Source organism: Sus scrofa, chromosome 8 (genome assembly GCF_054392235.1).
Source record: "Sus scrofa isolate SSC_HxYL_T2T_F1_AM1 chromosome 8, Sscrofa_HxYL_maternal_Yorkshire_Landrace_v2.0, whole genome shotgun sequence".
In the NCBI taxonomy this organism is placed as follows: Eukaryota; Metazoa; Chordata; class Mammalia; order Artiodactyla; family Suidae; genus Sus; species Sus scrofa.
Window position 1 is genome coordinate 108,253,699 of NC_139390.1, and position 26,162 is coordinate 108,279,860.

Consider the following 26,162-nt stretch of genomic DNA (forward strand, 5'->3'; position numbering starts at 1 on the left):
AAATTACAAAGAGGAAAATTTTGCTTTATCCAGTATACATAACTTATAAGTTTTGTTACCATTCATTATTACAGTATAAAAGAATTTTGAAATTCCTTTCTCTTAGATGAGGTTATTAAACATTATGAAATAGTATTCTTAAGTATTCTTTGTTCCTATTGAATTAACAAGTAAATGGCAAAGATATCTTTGCTAACTACAAAACAAATGTAAAAATTCTGAAAAGCAGACTGCTTATTTTCCAAGGTAAAAAATTAAGATGTATGAGATGGGTGTAACCTCATTACTATTCTGAGGCACATCAGAATGCTTCAGAAAAAAGTCTCATGAGATTCATATTTAATACACTGCGGATGAACAATGGCTGAAGTTCAATCTTATTCACTATTTACTAAACTCGTTATAAATTGTTAACCTGAACATTTTATTGTTATATTCTACATACATAAGAATGGTTAGTAAAAAATGTTTGGTTCTTAATGTTGGTCTATGATTCTATTTTTTATACCTGTGCAGTATTTGTGATAGGCAGACAAATTCCTAGATCATTCACAGTGAGCTGGAGGAAAAGAGTCCCAAACGCCTGGGCTGATGTTTGCTGGATACCAGGCAACATATCTACCACTTCCTTTGTAGCCATGTGAATATCTTTATGCAAAGCCATTCGTTGTTCATTCCAATTGTCATAGGCAGCCTTATAATTCAGCCAAAACAGCACAGCTTTTGATAATTAAGACAGGGCAGAAAGAAAATTAAAATCAAAACTGTAAACAATACAGCAAGTAAACCTCTACAGCTGTAAAATCCTGTTCATTAATAAAAATTACTCTCAGAAAATTGTAGCATTAGAATTAGAAAGGAGCTACGAGGATATAGTCAACTTGACAAATGAAAAAAAGCAGAAAGCAAGTAACTGCAAAATGGCAAAAGAAGAAAATCAAAGTCCATCCACTCATTCAAGGAATTATTTGTAAAATGCCTATTATATGCCAGGCATTGGGACAGATTAACAAACAAACAAAAAAGCACGATTTAGAAAGAGAAGTCAAAAACATTTGAGTCTGTAACAAGAATGAAATCTTAAGGGAAACCATAATTTACTGTGGTATACGGAAGGAGGAGCCTGAAGAGAAGATAAAGATGAAGGGGTCAGAGAAATAGAAGGAAAAGCAACTGTTAGGACATGGACACAAAGAGTAGGAAGTACTTTAAGGAGTTGCTGAAAGCTGATCAGAGGCTAGTAAAAAGAGAAATGAAAAAAATGTGCTCTGGATTTAACAAAATAAAATGTTATCCATAATACTGCCAAGAGGCCATTTTCTAAGAAACTGAATTTATCTCCAGCCAATACCCACCACCAACTTCAATCTTTCATGGCTTCGTAAATGGTTCTTTCTAAAATACAATTCCTATTTGCTGAAGATACATTAATTAGACCCTATCTATCATTCAGTCTTATTTCCCATTATTTTATCAAAGTTGCAGCTATATTTTCTTAAGACTTCTGTGCTCATATATATTTATGTTCTTTCTCACTTGGAAAATATTTATTTACTTCTTGACTACATGCCCGGGACTGTTCTAGGCCTTTGGATACAGAGGTAAATAAGACGAGCTTTCATTTCCTGTCTCCCTGATGAACTCCTAACTCCAAGTTGAATTTGAAAAATTAGTTTCTACCCTGAGAAGCACAGGGAAAGTTAGAGACTCCCTCAGATATTAGAACATGTGTATATGTGTGTATATACAGAGGATATATTAAACATAGATACATATGTGCGTATGTGTGTTTTGTGTGTATGTGTGTGTGTATACACATATATAAAAACCTCCTCTCTGTAGTCTACTTTGCTCTCTCTCCCACCCGAGATTCCTTGAGGGCAGAGATACTGTTTTCCGTATTTGTATTTCACTTCTAGATACTAAGCAAGAAATGTTTACACATTAAATGAATAAAGACAGTTCCAAGGCAAATGAGTGTGATAGTTATCCAAACCAAAAAAACAGCATTACAATTAAAATTCTGAATCAGACAGTCCTATAGATTTATGTAGAAAGCAAATAATTTTGGAAAGTAAAATAACTTTTAAAGTTTACTTACTTCATTTATTTTAAAAGAAATGATGGGAATAAGCAAGAAAGTTTTTTTTGCATGCTCACATTTCAAATTTAAGAGATGTATAGCTGTCAAGCGTTTACACTGGTAAACTATAGATGATTTTTCCTAGTGTTACCAAAACATTTCTAAATCAAACAAGGCAGTATTGGACTTTTATCTTACCTCTATCAAAGGCCACAGGCTGTGCATAAACAATTGGTCTATTCAAGGTAATAAGCACAGCTTCCCTATCTGAAGAACCACTGATTTCTTCTCGCAGGGCATTTCTTAATCCAATTCTAGTTTTAAAATAGGCAACTTGATGAAAATCAGAACCGGCTTCCTCATAAACCTAAAATAAAATCAAAAGCTCAATAAAATCAAGTAATGGAAAATGTTTTAATTTAGAAAATTAAGTTTTAACACCATAATGGTATTGTTCGCCAAAAGAACTATAGTACATTTTAAATTTCATTTGTCAATGACATATATATATTCCTGACACTCTGTACCAGAACACTTGAAGTTAATTTACAAAATGGACGTGTATATAAGAGATAAATACGAAGTCATCATAAAATTCATACAAAAGCTAGGATTAGGTCCATATTCTCAATGGCAATGTATTAAATGTTTCGAGACAGTTAGATCCTCTCTCTTCTCAAATTGTACTTATATTTGAATAAATTAGTGTTTTTCTAGAGATGACATAAAATTTTTGTTCATTTATTTCCCCATATAATCTTTAAGATACCTATTCAGTTTTGAAAGTGTGACTGGTATTCCATTAATCAGTTATTTAAAGAAGGAAAAACAGTTAAAATCTACATAAAAATTTTTGGCCAAATAAAAAAAATAAAAAATTCCTTGATGAGCTATGGAAGTTAATTTTTATAAAACAAAATCTGATCTATTGCTATATATATATATATATATATATATAAAATTTTTTTTTAACATTACATGTTTAACATTATGGCATGCAAAGTTTGCCTTATCATAGAGGACAGCTAGGAAACCTAGTAACATTTTAAGGACTGACCAATGCTAATAAATGCTAGTAAACAAATGTTCATGAAGATACTAGATTAAGCGTCATGTGATTGCATTTGCACTGAACAATATACTACCACCAAAATACTCTATGAAATGCCAGGTAAAATTATAAGCGCCTTCTTAAGTGATTTTTCATTAGAAATTCTTAGAAACTTTAAATACTTTTTAAATTGGGGTTCCTGCTATGGCACAGCAGGTTAAGGATCCAGTGTTGTCTTTGCGGTGGGGCGGGTTTGATTTCCAGCCTACCACAGTGGGTTAACGATCCTGGACTGCCACAGCTGCCGCATAGGTCACAGCTGTGGTTCGAATTCGATCCCTGGTCCAGGAACTTCTACATGTTGCCAGCATGGCCAAAAAATAAAAAAATTAAAAGTATAGTAATACTAAAAGTAGTTCAAACTGATATGCAAAGTTCAAAGGCCACAGTTTTAATATTAACATTCTCAGCACTTACCTGATGTTTAACAATTTGTCCTAATGCCAGATTTAAATCCACTTGGCATTTACCAAACAGTTTTAGATAGCTGCTACTTCCTGGTGAAGCTTTGGTTTGAAGTCGGTTTGAAAGTTCCAATTCAATCAATCCAGTTTCAAATCTCACAGCTCTCATTGAAGGAGTTGTGGCCGTTACTTGAATACCCTAGCAGATTATATGTTTGGAGGAAAAAAAAAAAAAATCAAATCAACAATGTACACCTAATCAAATGAAATCTTTCAGTATATGATATATAAAATACCATGTTTTAAAACAGATATAGGATGTCTAATGAACTGATAAAACTAGCAAGATCCTTTAATTTCTCATGTCAGTGGGAACTTTTTCAGCTATTAAATTTCATTTCAGTATTTTGTATATAAAACACAGACTATTCCTGGATTAAATACATTAATTACAATTAACTATTTGGTAAGAATAGTTTTTAAGAACACAAATATAAATATTAGAAATAACAACATTTATATTAAGGTATTATTTTAATTGGACAAGTGTACAAAATATTTCTTAAAGAGTAATTTATAACAGCAATAATTAGAAAAAATCAAAATGTTCACCAGAAGGAAGCAGTTAAATTGTAACAAAAGTGGACCTAAATGTTCTGACGCGAAAAAGTATTGTTTTTAAATATGCATAAATTACTCACATATAAAAATACAAGTAGGAAAATATCCTAAAGGACATTCAATCATTACAGCTTTTTCTCTGAGTGGGTAGGGCTATACTTCTATTTGGCATATTCATGTTATCATATGAATTTGTATAAGCATACATTAAGTAGAAAAACACTTCTTAAAGAATCATTATTTTATTATTATTTATATTACCTTAAACTGCAAGTTCAATGAATAGAGTAGAATTTTAGGCTTGTCTCCATCTGCTGTTCCATCATGTTCATTCCAAAGAGGAATAGGCTGCTCCCCACCTGAAAGACATTAAATAATTGAAGGCTTGAGGCAATTCTTTAAAAAGAAAATAACTACTTCGCATGTTTAAAAAAAAAAAAAACTTTTTCCAATCATTAACTCAATCTTTAATAGGGAACTTCAGCCATATCACATTTCACTGAGACAGATGTATGTGTGTTAAGAACATTTTATAAGGATTAAGACAGAACATTATACATATATTTAAACCAAACATGATTATACATCTCAGAAAATGTATTTGAGGGAAAAAATTACAATGCAATAATCTCTTCAATTAAAAATATGACATTTGTCATTTATATTCGCATGCACTATAAACAAAAAAGAATGAAAAGAAAAAATAAAAGTGGAGAAGTAAAAAATAAGGTCATATGTATTTTAGCAATAAAGAGAGTGACAATAAAGGTTTGGCCTATACATCAAAAAAAAAAAAGGCGGGGCAGAGGGCCCTGGGGATAAAGTTCCTACTAATAAACTATTTGTTGCCCAGGCCATGGAGCATTCAGGAAACAATATTCTATTATTTTAAAATACAACTTCTAGGAGTTCCCATTGTGCCTCAAGTGGTAATGAACCTGACTAGCATCCATAAGGACGCAGGTTTGAACCCTGGCCTCAGTGGGTTAAGGATGGGCATTTCTGTGAGCTGTGGTGTAGGTTGCAGACGCAGCTCGGATCCCATGTTGCTGTGGCTATGGCATACGCCAGCAGCTACAGCTCTGATTCAACCCCTAGCCTGGGAACTTCCATTTGCCCGTAAAAGACTACAGAAAATAAATAAATAAATAAAAAACTTCTAATTTATTGTAAGAACTTTTCTGCATGTTTATCCTTCAAATATTTTATCTTAAAATGATTCATCTTTTCCTATAAATATTGAGCTTGTATAATACCAGAGAGCAAATATAGGGAGGATGGGACTTTCTTCCTAGGAGGTAATCAATTAATATAATCCATCACATCGAAAAGCTAAAGAAGAAAAATGATATGAGCATATTAAAAGATGAAGAAAAAGCATCTGACAAAATCCCACACCTCTTGGTAATAAAGACTCCGTAAACTAGGAACACAGAACTTTCTAAATTTGAGAGCAACCATCTATAAAAAACTACAGCCATTATCATGCTTAAGGGTGACAAGCTTGGTTTTCCCACTAAGATAAGGTACAAAGCAAGGATGTCCCCTCTTACTACTTCTTTTCAACATCATACAAAAAGTCCTAGTTAATGCAATAAGGCAAGAAAAGGAAATAAAAGATATATAGATTGGGAAGGAAGAAATAAACTGCTTTTGTTCACAAATGACCTTGATCACCTGTTCCTAGAACTAGTAAGTGTTTATAGCAAGGTTGCATAATACAAAGTTAATAATATACAAAAGTCAATCGCTTTCCTATGTACTGGCAGTAGTGGAATGTGAAATTAAAAATACAACACCATCTACATTAACACCACAAAAAATGAAATATTTAAGTATAAATTACCAATATAGTAACAAGATCTACAGGAGAAAAACCACAAAACTCTGCTAAGATAAATGTCAGTTTTTTCCAACTTAGTCTATAGATTCACTACAATTCCAATCAAAATTCTAGCAAATTATTTTGTGGCTATCAACAAACTCATTCTAAGGTATACATGAAGAGCCAAAATAGCCAATAAAATATTGAGGCAGGAGTTCTTGTCATGGTGCAGTGGAAACGAATCTGATTAGGAACCATGAGGTTGCGGGTTTGATCCCTCGCCTTGCTCAGGGGTTAAGGATTCGGTGTTGCCATGAGCTGTGGTGTAGGTCGCAGACATGGCTCGGATCTGGTGTTGCTGTGGCTCTGGCGAAGGCTGGCAGCTATAGCTCCAATTAGACCCCTAGCCTTGGAACCTCCATATGCATGGGTGCAGCCCTAAAAAGACTAAAGACAAAAAGTAAAAAATAAAATATTGAGGCAGAAGAACAAAACCAGAAGACTGAAACTACCTGAATACAAGTTACAGTAATCAAGACAGTGTGGTATTATACCATAACACAAGAAGATCAACTGAACAGAAGTAAGAGCCCCAAAACAGACTCACATTAGTATAGTCAAGTGGTCTTTGACAAAGGAGCAAAAGGCAATACGACAGAACAAAGATACAGTCTTTTCAACATATGGTGCTGGAATACCTGAACATCCACATGGAAAAAATAAATCTAGATATAGCCCTTAAATTTCTCACAAAAATTAACTCATAACGGATCACAAGGCCAAATTTAAAACACAACACTAAAAGGCATATTTGGGGGTGCTATTCTGTACCCCTTCACAAGCTTCAATGAAGCTCAATGAAGTCAGGCATGTTGCCAAATTATGTGTCTTGGATATGACTCACTAGGTCATCTTTTCCTTTACATAAAAATTACGTCAGAAAAAAAGAAATCAGCTATTCAAAAAAAATAAATAAAAATAAAAACCAAAAACCCCTAAAACCAGAAAAATCATACAACATAGTAGAAAACCTAAATGATTTTTGGTATAACAATGACTATTTAGATGCAACACCAAAGGCACGATCCATGAAAGAACTGATAAGATAGACTTTATTAAAATAAACTTGTGCTCTGAGAAAGACAGTGTCAAGAGAATAAGAAGACAAGCCATGACTGTGAGAAAATGTTTCCAAAAGATAAATCTGATAAAGGGCTATTACCCAAAAAACACAAAGAGCTCAAACTCAACAATAACATACAACCTGACTAAAAAATGGGCTAGAGATTTTAACCTCACCAAAGAAGATATACAGATCATAAATAAGCACATGAAAAGATGCTTCACATCATGTCATTAGGGAAATGCAAATTAAAGCAACAATAAGATACCACTACACACCCATCAAATGTAAATTTAGCACAGTGACAACACCAAATTATGGGAGGATGTCGAACAACAAGAACTCTCATTGATTTCTAGGTGGAAATGGAAAGTGGTATAGCCACTTTGGAAGACAGTTTGGCAGTTTCCTAAAAACTGTCTAAAACTAAACATACTTTTGCCATACGATCCAGCAATCATGCTTCTTGGTAGTTACCAAAAGGAGATGAAAACTTATGTCTACATAGAAACCTGCATATGGATGTTTATAGCAGCTTAACTCATAATGGCCAAAACTTGGAAGCAACCAAGGGAGGGATGAAGAGGCAGAGCACATAGGACTTTTAGAGCAGTGGACCTACTTTGTAGGATACTGTAATGGTGGATACATGTCATTATACATTTGTCCATAGCCACAGAAGGTATGACACCAAGAGAGAACCCAAATGTAAACTATGGACTCTGGATTATAAAGATGTGTCAATGTAGGTTCATCAGTTGTTAACAAGTGTGCCACTCTGACGGAGGATGTTGATAAGGGGAGGGAGTGCTATACCTGACTGAAGGTGGGGCTATCTGGGGAATCTCTTTACCTCTCAATTTTGCCATGAACCTAAAACTGCTCTAAAAAATAAAGTCTATTTTTTTAAAAGCCTATTTTGTTTATCTATCACTACCCAGAAAATCATTTATACTCAGAAAAAAATTAATTTAAAAGAAGAGCTCTTACATGTAAGGATAACCTGACCCCCTTGCTGTACAGTGGGAAAATTTAAAAAAAAAAAAAAAAAAAAAAAAAAAAAGAAGAGCTCTGCCTCTCACAAATATATTATACAATGCTTTTATAGAAATATCAGAGACATGACTAGTCACATTAACTCCACAGTTTTCACCTTGTTGGGAATTAAAAATATACCTGGTTCAATTGTAAGAAGGTATTCTCATTATATTTATATCTCCCTATATATTCATGGCTGTACATTACTTGAAAATAGATCTCTTCTTTTTACTATTTAAGTGCTTACCTACATCTTTCTGAAACCCAAGAAATCTATGGGCAATAAGATTATAAGAATTGATTCTTCAAAAAAGAATATTCCTAACAAACTTGATGAACATGAGAATACCTATGCAACAGAAAATGTTCTAAAGCTAAATTTAACATAAAGGATAAGCATGAGGGAAAAGATTAAGAAATAAATAAGGAAAATTATCATGAAGTTTATGGGAGAGTAGGGAAATAAGACAGAGATTAGAATACAAAGAAATCTGGCTACAAGGATTCAAAGTATTTCCTCTGCAAAATATGTTCTATTCTCTAGTTTTGAAAATATAAAGAAACCTATGTGCCTCCATGAGGCCCTGGGCCAGCTGGATGATAAAGTGACTTTGACTTGACTTCTGCTATTTCTCCAGGGTTCACGCTGTATTCTTCACGGTGATTAGCTAGTCTTCCTGGTTGGAACATTAACTTCCAGTTTTCTTTTTTCAGTTCATTATTCACAGACCAAGGGATATACTTTACTTCCAACTTCTAACAGAATGTAATTCAAAGGTTAAGAAAAGCCTTTCTCTTCCATCAAACCCACTTTAAGGACAGTTTACAGTACCAGACTATTACTAGGGACTTTATAATCCCCAGTTTTTTACCAAAAGAGATATGAGATTCATTAATGGAAGTCTACTTGTTTTTTAATTAAACATATTCAGCAATAGCAGTCTTAAAAATACACTTTATAACTCAGAAAAATTTACCAATTTGAAATATTCTTAACTTTCATATTATAGACAATGTTCTAATGCAATTTTAACAAGGTAAATGGACCATTAAAACTTCTGTACGGTCCCCAACTAGAGACAACTTCAGTGGCAGAAAGGGCTCCTGCTATATATTCACCTCTTCCTTAACGGTTTGTATTCAACCATTTCCAGAAAAATTTTAAGACTACCAACTGACCTGATTTTTACACTTAACCTGTATATAATAGCTCTGCCAGGCCTCTTCAATGTGATCATTAGGTAGCTTCCTCAGATATAACCAGAACCAACCCATTAGAACCAGGAAAATCTCTTGCTCACACAGTTGCTACATAATCCAATTCCCTATCCCAATAGTTCTATCCTTTAAGGCCTTATCAAACACTGGTCCATAAGCCCTGTCTCAATCTTCTCTACTTCTCCTTTCTTGCCAAATGAGACTTCACTTAAGAGGGTTTTTTTTGTTTTTTTTTTGTTTTTTGATTTTTTTTTTGTCTTTTTGCCATTTTTAGGGCCGCTCCCGCGGCATATGGAGGTTCCCAGGCTAGGGATCCAATCGGAGCTGTAGCCACCGGCCTACGCCAGAGCCACAGCAACGCGGGATCCGAGCCGCGTCTGTGACCTACACCACAGCTCACGGCAACGCCGGATCGTTAACCCACTGAGCAAGGGCAGGGACCGAACCCGCAACCTCATGGTTCCTAGTCGGATTCGTTAACCACTGCGCCACGACGGGAACTCCCACTTAAGAGGTTTTGAATATGACTTCATCTGGGAAGCCTTTTCGAATTCCTTCAATTAGGTTAATTCCTCCTTTGACACAGACACAGCAACCCTCTTCTTGTCATTCAGAGAATTCATCACAATGATAATTGAATACCTACTTACTCAATAAATATGCTACATGAATTAATTTACAAATGAACTAATTTACCTATTAACATGGAGGAATCTCCTCTGATGACAATTTATATATGAAGCTTAAGTATTATTTCAACATGATTATACATATACAGAAATATTCAATCTTAAGAATTGTTACACAGTCAACTTGTTTTCCACTCTACTCTTAATGAATTATATTGTGAATTAAAAATCAATTAAATATTTTTTAAATAAAATGCCTATTTCCTGTTAAAGTGTAAAATGGTGAGTTAAGAATCTCACTTGTAATCTACTCTTGAGGAATAGCAGAAATATAAAAAGGGTTGCTATCAACAATTTACCACGTAGCCAGTACACAGTCACTATCTGGCACATACTGAAATCAAAATCTTAATATTGGTTGAAATTTTGTTGCAAATGAGTAAGATTAGTTTAATAGACAAACACTAAGCTTTTTGGGGGGTAAGGGAAAGCAAATGGAGCTTTGTTTAGTTTATAAATTATAAGTCCATATATTATACATGACAAAAGTAATAAGCAAAAGAATTTGTAGGTGAGACAGCCAGAAAAGGAGTTACTCAAAGTACCTAAATAAAATACTCATACATTGACACATTGTCATATACCAATGAGAATAAAAACCTGCTGTATGTTTTGTAGTATAAGGAACCAGCTCATCTTACCAGAAACTTTTTGTATTACTTCGTTAACTTCCTTCATGAACACTTTCTGTACAAACACCAAATGGTTTAGAAGATCAGTTGTAAGATTATGTTCAAAGGAACCAACCTGCCAAACAAAAACAGAATATTAGATTAACACTATGAATTATATTAATTTTAAATACATCTCACATAAATCATCCCAAATTCTGAAGAAAAACAATTATCTATACACTATTTGAAATTAATATGCTAAATAAGGGTTAAAAAGATTCAGATTCAGGAGTTCCCGTCGTGGCACAGTGGTTAATGAATCCGACTAGGAACCATGAGGTTGTGGGTTCGGTCCCTGCCCTTGCTCAGTGGGTTAACAATCTGACGTTGCCGTGAGTGGTGTAGGTTGCAGACGTGGCTCGGATCCCGCGTTGCTGTGGCTATGGCATAGGCCGGTGGCTGCAGCTCTGATTCAGCCCCTAGCCTGGGAACCTCCATATGCCGCAGGAGCGGCCCAAGAAATAGCAAAAAAAGACAAAAAAAAAAAAATTCAGATTCCCCAGTTGCCTTGATATTATTATGAGCCATTCCCCCATTTTTTAATAATAGTAGCCAATAAGGTATGAGAAATCTTTTGAAAATGAATAAAAATTATACTTTATGTAATCTGTTAATTTTAAAACTGTAATTTATGTAATTATTTTTTTAATGACTACTGTTGGCATGTTAGATCCATGGACCAGTATAAGTGAAAGTAAATGTATTTACTCATTCAAATATTTATTGACCATGTACTCTGTGTATTGCATTTGGTGCTAAGGATACAACTGTGAATAAAAACAACAAAATTATGCTCCAATGAAGCTTACATTTGAGTGAATTAGCAAATCAGATATATTCACTTAGGTTTACTATAATACATGCCACAGGATTAGCATAAAGTCTAAAATTTCTGGCAAGAATTAGTTAATACTATAAGACACTGATGAAAAATATCAAAGATGACACAAAGATATGAAAAGATATACCATGATCTTAGACTGAAAGAATCAATATTGTCAAAATGACTATACTACCTAAGGCAAAAATCTACAGATTCAATGCAATCCCTATCATTGCCAATGGCATTTTTCACAGGACTAGAAAAAAATATTTTAAAATTTGTATGGAAACACAAAACACCCTGAATAGGCAAAGCAATATTGAAAAAGAACAGAACTGGAGGAATCAAGCTCCCTGACTTCAGACTATACTACAAAGCTACAGTCATCAAATCAGTGTGGTAGTCACAAAAAAACACAAATATACATCTGTGGAAAGGATAGAAAGCAAAGAAATAAACCCAAGCACCTATGGTCAACTAATCTATGACAAAGGAGGCAAGAACATACAGTGGAGTAAAGACAGTGTCTTCAATAGTGGTACTGGGAAAACTTGACAGCTACATGTAAAAGAATAAAATTAGAACATTCTCTAACACCACACACAAAAATAAACTCAAAATGGATTAAAGACCTAAACATAAGGACAGATACTATAAAACCTGTAGAGGAAAGCATAGGCAGAACACTCTGTGACATAAATCGCAGCAATATCTTGTTTGATCTACCTCCTAGAATAATGACAATAAAAACAAAAATAATCCAATAGGACCTAATTAAACTCAAAAGCTTTTGCACAGCAAAGGAAACCATAAAAAGAAATGAAAAGACCACCCACCTAATGGGAGAAAATCTTTGCAAAATTATGCAACCGACAAGGGCCTAATCTCCAAAATATATAAACAACTCATACAACTCAACAACAAAAAACAAATGAGCAACTAAAAAATAGGCAGAAGAGCTAAATAGACATTTCTCCAAAGAAGACATACAGAGATCCAATAGGTACATGAAAAGATGCTCAGTGTCACTAATTATTAGAGAAATACAAATCAAAACTACTATGAGGTATCACCTCACACTGGTCAGAATGGCCATTATTAATAAATCTATGAATAACAAATGCTGGAGAGGGTATGGAGAAAAGGGTACTCTCCTTCACAGTTGATGGGAATGTAAATTGGTACAATCACTATAGAAAACAGTATGGAGGTACCTCAGAAAACTAAATATAGAACTACCATATGACCCAGCAATCCCCCTCCTGGGCATATATCCAGACAAAACTATACAAAAAGATAATGCACCGCTATGTTCATAGCAACACTAGTCACAATAGCCAAGATATGGAAACCACCTAAATGTCTATCTATAGATGAATGGATTAAGAAGATGTAATACATATATACAAATGGAATACTACTCAGCCATAAAAAGAACAAAATAATGCCATTTGCAGCAACATGGATGCAACTAGAAACTCTCATACTAAGTCAGGTAAGACAGAAAGAAAAAGACAAATGCCTTATGATATCACTTATATGTGGAATCTTAAATATAGTACAAATTAACCTATCTACAAAACAGAAACAGACTCAGGGACATAGAGAGCAGACTTGTGATTGCCAAGGGGGAGAAGAGAGGGTGTGGAATGGATGGGAGTTTGGCACTAGTAGATACAAACTACTGCATTTAGAATGGATAAGCAATGGATATCCAGTTTCTTGGGATAGAGCTTGATGGAAGATAGTATGACGAAAAGAATGTATATATGACTGGGTCACTATGCTGTACAGTAGAAACTGGCATAATACCATAAGTCAATTATACTTTAATAAAAAAAGAATTAGTTAATAAACAGAATAAAAAGCAGGCCGTAATTTTACAGTAATGATGAGTAAGGCAAATGCTTCAACATTTGTCACTTTGATAGAATTCATATTTTGATTAAAAAATTAAGAGCAAAACAGATGTGGCAGTCTTAAGTGAGAAGTCACATAAAGTCTAAGTTGCATTGGGAACTTTTATTTTATATAGAGTAGTACCAAATGGGCAAAGATGATTTTCACATGCATCTATTTCAGACAACAGTAAAATGGGAAATGCTGAAAGAGAAACAACTTTAGATACTTCCTAGTGTTTGTCATTTATTGCATTCTTAGTAAATTTGGAATAGTTCTATCCCAATTACAAACTTTGTACCTTTATAATACCTAATATTAGTAAGGAATGATGCAATATATTGCACTAGATTTATTTTTTGTCAAATGAAACATTAATAATAGTATTGCTAAGGAGTTCCCATCATGGCTCAGCAGAAATGAATCTGACTAGCATTCCATGAAGACGCAGGTTGGAGCCCGGGCCTCACTCAGTGGCTTACAGATCTGGCATTGCTGTGAGCTGTGGTGTAGGTCACAGACAAAGCTCAGAAATGGCATTGCTGTGGCTGTGGTATAGGCCAGTGGCTAATTTGACCCCTAGCCTGGGAACCTCCATATGCCATGGGTGTGGCCCTAAAAAGATAAAAAAAAAAAAAATGTATTGCTAAACTAAAATCTGGACACTTATTTTTCAGAGTAGAAAAGCACAAATGAAATATGCTTTATAATCTATCTTTCAGTAAATAAATATTTGACTGCTAGAATCTTGAACACTATTTTCTTTTTTTTTTCCTTGGCTGTGGCCACAATATGCAGAAATTTCCAGGCCAGGGATCGAACTCAAGTTACAGCAATAACTATGCTGGATCCTGAATTGCTAGGGCACCAGGAAACTTCATGTACACTATTCTTTTGTACACACCTGTTTTTCACATTCTGAAATCCCAAGTTCTAAGGCAAGCAGAGTCCAAAGAAGGTAAATCAGACTTAAATATGTCCTATGTAGCTATAATATTTCTGGAAAGAAGCCAAAGAGCATTCTTACGGATGCTTCAGATTCTAGGCAATAAAACTTTTAAATCAAATAATTGGCAAAATGATTTTTGGTAAGATTGCTATTGTTCCTGACACACTGACAACTTAAGCTGAGGGACAGCAGAGTGTATGACCCCGGCATCTCTCATTTGATAGTTAAGAGAATTAGAGAAAATTGCTTAATGTCTCCAAATTTAATTTTCTACTATATCAAATTGGATAATAACAAATGACCTGTTTACCACAAATCAAGTGAAAAATACATCCAAATGATTTTTAAACTTATGATAGTTATACAGAGATAAAACAAACAAACAAAAAAGATGCAATCAGGTATGCTGGCTTTCAATTTCCCTTAGTAAAGAAATTAGTTTGTGAATCTGATTGTAATTATTTTCTCTCTCTGTCTGACCCTTTGTAGCCAGAAGAATCCTGTAACCTCTCTAAAGGCTCAGTTTCTTTATTTATAAAATGAGACTATATCTGCCTCAAAGGACTGATTTAAGGGCTGTACAAGTCAATGTATATGAAGCACTTGAAAAATGTCATATAGTATTAGCTTTTTAACAGTCAAATGAATCATGAAAATATTGCAGAGATGGATGGGAACCCAAACCTAATGTAAGCAATACAAATTCAAAGATGACTAAAGGAGAAATAGCAATTGATTACAAAAAAAAAAAAAAAAAAAAAAAAAAAAAAAAGATGACTAAAGGAAAAAAAGCCTGATAAAATACAACTATAAGGAGATAAGACACACAAACACACCAGATTCAGTACAAAATTCTGTAGGAATAAATGATTCAATGATTTGTCTTAAAAATTTGGATCACTATATATTTTGATACACTAAAAGCTTGAAGACTCCTAAATTATAAAGACCAAGAAAATTAAAAAGTGAACTTACTTCTGCCACACAACGTAGATAATTTCCCTGTAAATAGTACCCTTGTTTAGAAGGTAGTTCATCTATACTCCATACTTGATCTGAATAACTGTCGTGCTCTTCCATTATGTATTTCCCTGACATAGTCACAGGGGGAAGGTTAAGACTGGCAGAAGGAGGAATGGTTGACATATCTGTGGCAGAAACTTTTGAGGTAAAACGCAATCTGTGATTTGGCAGCTCAAATGTAAACCTGGTCTGTGCACCTGTAAGAAATAAGAAAAATGACTGTTGTTATTCAGGTACTCATTCAACTCATTTCATTCCTTAATTTGTTCAATAAATGGTGTCTATGACAAATGTGTGCATTTTCTAAAACCTATGCTGAAAGATATGAAAAGGATATTTTAAATTGGCTTATAAAATGTTTCCTATCTTTAAATAAATGGTTACCAAAAAGACCCAGTCAGTACTATAAAACCAGCAAATATCATTTATTAAGCCTAGTAGGTGCCCAGCATTGTGTTAGGTGCTAGAGAAATGCCTGCAAAAGCTTTTTTTTTAAATTTTAGTGAGGTATAGTTGACTTATAATGTTTTATTAGCTTCAGGTTTATAGCAAAGTGAATCAGTTATATATATACATATATCCAACAAATGTTCTCTTTATTTCACAGAATGTAAAGAAAGAAATCACTCTTATTAGAAAAGACTTAAAATAAGATAAATTAGTTAAGTGCACAAAACAAAACCATACACACACAAAACCCAATCCGCAGAGTGGTTATTTTTCTTTTTTTTTTTTTGGCTGCGCCCGTGGCATGCAGAAGTTCCCAGGCCAGGGATCAAACCTGAGCCACAGCAGTGACCATGCTGGATCCATAACTTGCTAAGCCACCAGGGAACTCTCACATAATGTTTTATTCACAGAGAACAGTCAGCAGTTGACAACTTGCCTCCTGGTCCCAATTCAGTATGGAAGGAAGCAGTGAAATTGTCAAATCGAATAAATTATACTCACTGAAAACATTCATCAAGTATAAAATTATATAAACATATGTATCTTTGATCTTAACAATAATTAAGGTGAGTAGGACCATATTTCAAATAAGAATATGGTATGTTTTTTGGTTTACTGATGAGTCTAAACTCTTAAATGGACAATTTGGCATGTAGCAGTTTAAACAATTATAAATGAATAACCTGTACTATTATTCAGGTCACATTTCTCCAACTCCTTATGAGGGCTTTAAGGAGTGGCAGATACCTTGTTAAAATTATGATCTATTACTGACTATTACATATACTCTCTAATATATATGTGCATATTCCTTTCTAACCAACAAAATATACTGACACTGTTCTGTATGTAACTAATTCTCTCCACTCAAACATCATTAAATAGCTTAAATAGCTTATTTTGCCTACATTCATAATTTATTATACATTCCTGGTATTCTCGATTGTATCAGAAATAATTCTTTTTTCAAAATACTAATTAAAAGTTATCTCCTATATGTCACACTCACTATATTCACTCACTACACAATAATATTCATACTGGAATGAGTTATTCATAAACAGAAAAATGCTCTCCAACTTGTGCAATTGTGAAAGGCCAGAAAGGTCACAACTGCTCTGATCTCTTACTCAGCATTCCTGCCAGGCACTCACAGACCATGGCTTACTGGCTGCAAGGAGTGTGGACCATCTACCACAGTAGCTACCACTACTAATATCACCAACATCACCGAATAAAATCACAAGACTAAAGTAGTCCTAGGTTTCAGGTCATCCTTATCACTTGTGCAACCATTATTTTACTACTGTAGTCCCTTTCCTTCATTTCAAGAAGAATTATGGGTTGTTATTTGTCTGAACATTTGACAGTATGTTTTCTTTGCCTCTAAATCTTTATATCCTCCTAGTTCTAAAACTGCCATTTTGACTTTTGCTTTGCTGCTTCTGTTGACTCTTGTACTTCATGGATGCCCTGAATAAATGGCCAAGGTGAGTCTAACTTATTGTTAGTCCAATACTTGAAGGGCCAACACTTCTGACTCTGCTATATATGGAAACTCACTTTAAAGTTCTTTTGTTTCTGTTAACAAAAAGATCTAGATGTCCAAAAAAATCCCTCTCAATTAAAAAAACCTAAAATGTGAGGAAGCAGGAATAATACACATATGTATATAAATACTTACATGTATGTATGTATGTACTCACATATATGTGCACATAAGTGATTTTTAAAATTGTTAATAGAATAAAAGAGAAAAATATTTTAATTTCAACAAATGCAGAAAAAAGTATCCAATAATAAGTATTTAACAATTATTCATAGAAACTCTTAGCACACAAGGAATAAATTTTCTTAAACTGATAAATAACCCAGCATAAATCTACAGCAAACATCATATTCACTGGTGAAATATTAATTCCCTTAAAAAATGTAAATAAGACAAGGGTGCCCACAATACCCCTTTTACTGAACATTGTAGTAGAGGTGCAATAAGATAAGAAAAATAAGTAAAAAGGTATAAGACTCCAAAGGAAGAAACAAAAATCTTCTTTGCACATCTTATTAGCAATAAAAAAATAGTTTAATATGGTTGCCAGTATAAAATTAATATAAAAGGATCAACCACATTTGCTTGCACATACCACCACTAGTTTAAGACGCCATTTTACAAAATACACCATTTGTAAGAACAGAAACAGAAAGTACTTAGGTACCTAAGTAAATAAATATATCCTGCACAGATACACAAAAGCTTTAGGTTGAAGAACTTTAAATTTTGTAGCAAAACACTGAAAATGACCTACAGAAACAGAGAAATAGATATATTCAGGAATAAGAAGGTTAAATTCTGTATCAATTCTCAATATCAATTGATATTTTCAATTCTCTAAGTAAATACACAGATTCAACTAAATTGCTATAAAAATCAAAAAAGGTTTTTTTCAGGGAGCTTGGCAAACTGATTCTAAAATGTGTATGAAGATAGTTCACTTATGGAGCAGAGGGTTAAGGGTTGGTGCTGTCACTGCAACAGCTCAGGCCACTTCTGTGGGTGGCTTCCATTCCTTGCCTGGGAACTTTCACATGCCGTGAGTGCAGTGTAAATAAATAAATAAATAAATAAAATGTATACAAAGGAGCAAAAACCCAAAAGTACCCAGGACAACTTAAAAAAGGAAAATTCAGGCATCAAAACAGGCTACTGAGGCATAACACACATCTCTGAAACAGACTGCCATAAACAGAAACTCTTAACAGATGACAAGTTGGATTATCTATCACCGAAAAAAAGAACAGATTAGTTAGTAAGTAATCGTGAGATAACTGGTTATACATAATCTATACCAAATTAAAGAAAGAAATAATCAATTCCTTACAGATTAGGAATTTAAATATGAAAAGCAAAACTTCAAAATGTTTAACAGAAAATATAGGAAAATATCTTCATGATCCTAAGAGCAGGAGGATTTCTTCAAGACATAAAAATATACAATAAAACAAGAAAATATGGTAAATTCAAGTACATTAAAACTAAGAGTATCTGCTGATCAAAAGACCAAAAAGTGAAATAAGCCTCTGACTGGGTGACAATGTATGTTGAACATGTAACTTCAAAAGTATTTATTAATCTACTAAGTATACAGAGAACTCCTATAAACCGAGAAAAATATAAATGACTCAATGGTAAAATGGGCAAAAAACAAACATGAACCATCAACAGCTATTTTACATAAATATATATATCATCATAATCATATTTAAAAATTCAGTTCCATTAAAAATTAGAGAAAGATAAATTAAAACTACAATGAGATATCATCCACCTTTACCAGACAAGCAATAATTTTGAAGTCAGATAATACCAAGTGCTGACAAGGATGTGGAACAGTGGGAGCTCTCATCTAATACTGGTGGAAGAGTAAATGCTGGTGAACTCAACCGAAAAACAGATTTATATTTTCTAGTAAAATTGAAAATGCATTTACTCAACAGTCTAGTTGTATCACTCTAAAGTAAATACCCTTGAGAAACTTTTGCACGTGTGCAAAAAGATGCGTATGAGAACAAATGTAACAGCAAAAAAGTAAAATGAGCCAAAAATCCATCAATAGCAGAATGGATAAATAAATTGTGATATAATCACTTAAAGGACTACTATGTTTCAGTAAAAAATGAATGAATCAAAGAAGTATGAATGAAATTAGATGACTCTCAAAGAAAATGTACAACAAAAAATTTCCAAGCTAAAAAATACACCATGAGACTCCACACGACTAAAGTTTAAAGTAGGCAACAACAAAGTCATTTATGAGTATACACATATGTGGTAAAACTATAAAGAAAAGCAAAGGAATGGGTAACACCAAATTCATGATAATGGTTATTCACCAAGCAGTCACAAAGAATATTATCTGGTAGTGATAAAACTCCTTGAAGAAGCCTTCTAAGTACTGGTAAGGTTTTAAGTTTTTTTGTTTTTGTTTTTTGCTTTTTGGGGCTGCACCTGCGGCATATGGAAGTTCCCAGGCTAGTGGTCTAATCGGAGCTACTTGCTGCCAGCCTACACCAGAGCCAGAGCAACGCCAGATCCAAGCTGCATCTGCGACCTACACCACAGCTCACGGCAACGTCAGATCCTTAACCCACTGAGAGAGGCCAGGGATCAAAACGGCAACCTCATGGTTCCTAGTCAGATTTGTTTCCACTGCGCCATAACAAGAAGTCCTTCTTAAGTTTTTTTTTTTTTTTTTTTAATTGTATAATTGATTTACAATGTTATGCCAATTTCTGCTATACAGCAAAGTGACCCAGTGTGTGTGTTTTGTGTGTGTATTTTTCTTATATTATCTTTCATCATGGTCTATTCCAAGAGATAGGATATAATTCCTGTGCTACACACACTTCTGTATATTTGCTACATTTCAGATTAAAAATTCAACTGTAAAGTGCTTTTGGAGAGGATATATAAGGATCACAAACTCTTACAAAGGTAGCTAATTTGAAGAAGTCAAATTACCTCTGATTGGAGCTAAATGCACCCAATGGGAAAATAAACCGAGTTACTCAGGCTATCAGAACCTAATAGATGCAGAAATGTATTCAACTTAAGTTTTAAGGTGGTAATGGTCTCAAGAGTAGAATAATTATAAAAAAATCCAGATGAAAGCAGGTCCATGCTGATCATTCAGGGAAGTATACTGATATTTTCACTTGACTGGAAAATACTATTAATGAAATTTAAAAGTGCTTTGATTAAATTTAAATTTCTGTATGAAATCTGTAAAACTGAATCTTTCACTAAAACATTACTAATTTCTCAAACCAGTCATAAATGTTAAGAATGAATTCAAATTCAGTGTTACCTGTCATTCCATGACTTCTCATTCTTCCCATTTTGTATTCTGCTTTCAGAGATGGTAAAAGTGCTGCTCCAATGGCTATGCCATCTAACATGGCACTGAATTTAAGGACAATAGGCTTCTTTTCTAAACCTTCTGGTAGCTGAGGGAATTCATTTGTTTCAATAGGAGTCTGATTAACACTTGTTGGGGTTTTTTCAGAAGGTAGAGGCGTGGCAATATCTTCTTTTACAGGCTGTGGGCTATAAAGCAAGTAAAAAAGTTTAAAAAAGACAATTAGAACAGCTACTAATGAAACAAATTGTATAAAAAATAAAAACTGTATAAAATTGGAATTTTCAGTGAAAAATAGCAAAACTAAAATGAACAGATGTCTTATTCTCAACACGAGACTTTCACAAAATAGCCATTAAAAAATGATGATATAGAAAAATAAAAAAGTAATAACTGTATAATCTGAAATGTTACACTGCCAACACCATTCATATCATTAATATGAAACTGGAATTTAAACTCAGGTTTGTCTGATTCCAAATTCCATGACTTAACCATTATGCACTTTACTATTGGTCATAATACTATTGCCACTACTATTACTACCACTAATAATACCAACACCAAGAAATACAAAAAATTATTTCAGTGCTTACTATGCGCCAGGTATTGTCCTTAGTGTTTTGTGCATTTTATACCATTTATTCATCTCAAAAAACCCTTCGAGTAGTATTATCTCTATTTTACAAATGAGGAAGCATAGCTAGAAAGTGGTGAAATAAGTTTTGAACTCAGTCTGACTCCAGCGTCTGATTTTTTTTTTAAAGTACTCCACTCTACTGCCAAAACACTCTAATACAGAAAAATTTCTTAGAGTATTTTGAATTAAGACTCATGTACACATTCTGGATTCCATATTCCATTGACAGGAGAAACATATTTAAATTATTACTACTTAGTCACCCAGACATGAATTGATATTAAATCAGAATTAAAGACCTGGCAGATAGGACACCTGGAAAAATCACTGCTTTAAGACACCATCAAAAGACATATTAATTTCCTATTTCCTTACAGAATAGGAAAAAGGAAACATAGTAAGACAAATTTTTACATTTTACTTATATTTTTATTAGCTATTCATTAGTTATAGCTTTGGAGACCAGGAAGAAAGCCCAGCAAGGCAGACCCAAGAAATAAAGGTTACTATGTAAAGGTACAACTTACTGCCCTTTAAAATATTTATAATATGGGGAGTACCCATTGTGGCTCAGTGGAAATGAATCTGACTAGCAGGTTTAATCCGTGGCCTCGCTCAGTGGGTTAAGGACTGGGTACTGCCATGACCTGTGGGGTTGCATACACGGCTCAGATCTGGCATTGCTGGGGCTGTGGTATACAGTTCCAATTCGACCCCAGCCTGGGAATCTCTATATGCTGCAGTGCAGCCCTAAAAAGACTATGTATACACACACACACACGTGTGTGTGTGTGTGTGTGTGTGTGTGTGTAAGTATAATAACGGCATAATCAAATCCTACTTTGAACCATGTACTAATTTCATATAGAGGACAGCACAAAACCATACAGAGGACATAAATGGCCACTACAACTTTTTAAATCTATGCAGTCACTAATTTCAATGAGTTCAAAGTAAATAAGTATTGCTAGAGTCCTAGAATCTGTCAGTTTGTTTTTTATTAATACCTCTTATGATGTCCACTCATCTAATCTAGGATCTCTTTAAGTTCTACTGATGCAATATGAAAGACTGACAATTGTATTTTTAACATAATACTTTTATAATATCCCGTATTATAAATATCCACAATCATGTTTAGTTACCTTTTACTTGCCCCACTATCCATAATGGTCACTTCTTAGAGGTAACCTTTGGTCTTCCTCCAAACTATTGTTAACACAGCAAAGAATGACAGGAAACACTACACAGAATCTAAGTAAACAACTTACGCTGTAGAAGGTTGTCTGATGAGATCTGAGATCTGCTTAGACAGCTGATGAGAACTTCGAACCATCATGCTGTGTAAGGTGGCGGGATGCTGGGGTATGTTGATGCTGATAGCTCCCACTTTGAACACGGCGGCATTGTTAGTCTTCAACCCTCTCTGGGCACTGTAGAGGGCTTGGGACTTGGCAATGCTACATTTCACTACAGTTCTATTAATAGAGAAAGAGGATCATTTAAATACGGCCAAACAAAAAGAGATTTTGAAAAAATATTTTGAGAGCAATACAAATGTCTTTGAATCATTCAATGAAGTGAATGACTTGATTTTTCATGGATTTAAATCATACTAAAGAAACGTTTCCTAAAAATGCTGAAATATATTTTATACTATCTGTACTGAATATTATTCTATTTCTTTAATAAAGAATATACATATACACTTATAGGTAAGAGACACTGACATATTACACATACACAACAGACAAAATTCCATTTTGATTTTTTTTTCCCATTCAGAGCTCCTCTTTTCTTCAACTTATTTTAGGAATTTGTACAACCACTAAGAAAGTATAGAGAGTGAACATTAAAAGAATAAAAAAAAAAAAACCCACTATACTTCTTAAAATCTAATCAGCCAAAGAAATTAATCTAATAAACATCTAATATGTTAAGAAGTTAATGTGGAGGAAGAAATTTAACTTGCATTTTTTCATTTTTTATTTTCAGTGAGTGGCAATGAAATGACAGGAATCCAATTATAATGAGTAATTACTACTTAGTTAAAAATTGGTAAGCTTTACTGGCACAGATATAAAGCAGAACTATTGTCTTACTGATTTCTCATTCTTTCTTCCCAATGGCTAGAAGAACAATGCTTTGAACACAGCAGACACACACTGAATTTTGTGAAATGAATGAGCAGAAGAATGACTCAACACTACAACTGTGGAATTCCACTGACAGCACTTGCTAAATCATGTGTGTAAAAGTTGTGATGAAGCAGTCTTGATATACACAGTTTACATCAGTGAACTGCACCACTAAAGGCTTAGACAGTTAAAGGATAGCTTTTAACATAAATGTTATCTTTCGAATGGGCAAAGGATGAGACAATAGATTTAGCAAAGAACACATAATGCAAATTTCAGATTAACTACATGTCAGTTCACATACAATTATCTCTACTTAGGCTATGAAGGATTCAATGAGAATTTATTTACAGTCTCAAGAATCTAAGAAATCATTAATTAGGAGTTCCCATCGTGGCTCAGTGGTTAACAAACCCAACTAGTATTCATGAAGGCACAGGTTCGATCCCTGGCCTTGCTCAGTGGGTTAAGGATCCAGCATTTCTCTGAGCTGTGGTGTGGGTCACAGACGTGGCTCAGATCCCATGTTGCTATGGCTATGGTGTAGGCCAACCCCTAGCCTGGGAACTTCCACATGCCACGGGAAGACAAAAGCCAAAAAAAAAAAAAAAAAAAAAGAAAGAATGAAATAATTATATTTAGCTTCTAGTAAAATAAACCTTGAGAAGTATAACCATGGTTCCATCAGATTATTACCAATTAGAGACAGTGAAATGATTACTCAAGAACTATATTTGCTTTCTTCTACAAAGGGAGCTATTACTCAGAGACTATCATTAATTAGAAAGAGAATAAAGTGATCAATGGAATTGTTCTAGCCAGCAGGTAGATTCTGGATGCTAATTACTGACTTTTGAATCTTAACTATTTAATAAATAAAGCTATCCTTTATCCTCAATGAGATTCCTTTTTAAATTCAATGTCGACACAAGCCAGAACAATCAGATGATGCTAAAATGCAAAGGGCTTTCTACTTGTGAACAGTATCCACCTATTGAATGAAACTAAACATGTGTTTACAAAGAATTTTTGTTATCATGACAATCAAGAAATGCTACACCAATCACACCATTTTACTTTTATAATCTAGAGAAGTCTACTTAAATGTTCCTTGTGAGGCGTTCCCGTCATGGCGCAGTGGTTAACGAATCCGACTAGGAACCATGAGGTTACGGGTTCGATCCCTGGCCTTGCTCAGTGGCTTAGGGATCCGGAGTTGCTGTGAGCTGAGATGTAGGTTGCAGACACGGCTCGGATCCCCACATTGCTGTGGTTGTGGCGTAGGCCGGTGGCTACAGCTCCGATTGGACCCCTAGCCTGGGAACCTCCATATGCCACAGGAGCAGCCCAAGAAATGGCAAAAAAACCCAAAAAACAAACAAACAAAAATATTCCTTGTGATTATATAAGCACATAAACAACCCTCGATTCCAATAATACACCAAACATCAGAAGAGAAAGCTATGGGGCTGACTGCTCTCCTACTGTGGTATCACAGTGGCAATTTTGATGTTAGGGACTTCAAGGGCTCTCTGCTGCCCAACTCCAGAGGGCATCATTCACACAGCAGACTATGTAAATGATGCCCATGACTACAGAGTGAGTAATGTCCCTTGAAGCTAGACAACAGGATGGTAGTCCTACCTTGATCAAACTGAGCCAGCCACTGTAGGGTGTTTGATTAACTCTTGTCGAACAGTACGTTAAAAATGTAAGAAGATCTGAACGAGAAACAATTTTCAGGCTGCCAATATGAATTATCTAGTCCTAATTTTATTTTAATTCTTAAAAAGTGGTCATTTAATCTGTATCATAAAGCATGTAGTATATGTAAGACTTTTACGTAAGAGAGAAGTGGCCAAAATCGCTCTAAATAGAAGACTGTAAAAAAACTTGTATGCCAGGCATGCTTCATATATGTAAAAAGTTCTTGGCAAGTGACCAAAAAATCTGGTTCAAGAATTCATTGACAGCGATCCACTTGACAAGGTTCTGCTAGTTCCACTGTGAGTCTAAATTACAATGACCGCAGTGTCTAATAGGCAAAGACTTTTCCCCATCGTTTTGTTCCTGTGTCTGGACAATAGGGCCTTAAAGGTAGGCCAGGCATCCTTGTTACTTGCACGTTGAGGATCTGAGGATTTACTTTGGGGCCTCATTATCTCTAGTCTATTTTCACCCCTACCCCACTTCCTTGAGCATGCAGGCCCAAACATCTGAAGCAGGGAAAAGAAGTAAACTGATTTATATATGCTGACATACCCTGCTTGCCTCAAATCAGTTTTCCCCGAAAAGCTCTGCAACGGGGAGAGAGTGCTGTGATCACATGTTATTTAGCTAACTATTAAAAATCATTGGAACTCTCTTTCTCATTTGACAATTATATCTTACATGTTAATTCTTTCAGCAGGAAAGCCTAAAAAAAGTGGGAGTGGCCCTGTAAGTGATATCACGACAGGGACCACCTTTAAATTGCTTACTGCTGCATTTCTGAACCCTAATACCGTTTGCAGGCTACAGTATGTAAACAAAAAACCT

General features: G+C 34.3%; 1 protein-coding gene across 25 annotated transcripts in view; it reads right to left on the reverse strand.

Annotated features, from left to right (window-relative positions):
- BLTP1 (bridge-like lipid transfer protein family member 1) overlaps positions 1 to 26,162 on the reverse strand; it is a 199,021-nt gene that overhangs the window by 50,823 nt on the left and 122,036 nt on the right. For all 25 annotated transcript variants that reach the window (XM_084972967.1, XM_084972972.1, XM_084972968.1 and 22 more), the window contains 8 exons: positions 22,758 to 22,964; positions 20,796 to 21,034; positions 15,433 to 15,677; positions 10,754 to 10,859; positions 4,481 to 4,578; positions 3,612 to 3,797; positions 2,282 to 2,450; positions 509 to 720 (listed from right to left, as the gene is read on the reverse strand). In XM_084972967.1, the coding sequence (XP_084829093.1) occupies positions 509 to 720; positions 2,282 to 2,450; positions 3,612 to 3,797; positions 4,481 to 4,578; positions 10,754 to 10,859; positions 15,433 to 15,677; positions 20,796 to 21,034; positions 22,758 to 22,964 (1,462 nt within the window). The remainder of the gene's footprint in view (positions 1 to 508; positions 721 to 2,281; positions 2,451 to 3,611; positions 3,798 to 4,480; positions 4,579 to 10,753; positions 10,860 to 15,432; positions 15,678 to 20,795; positions 21,035 to 22,757; positions 22,965 to 26,162) is intronic.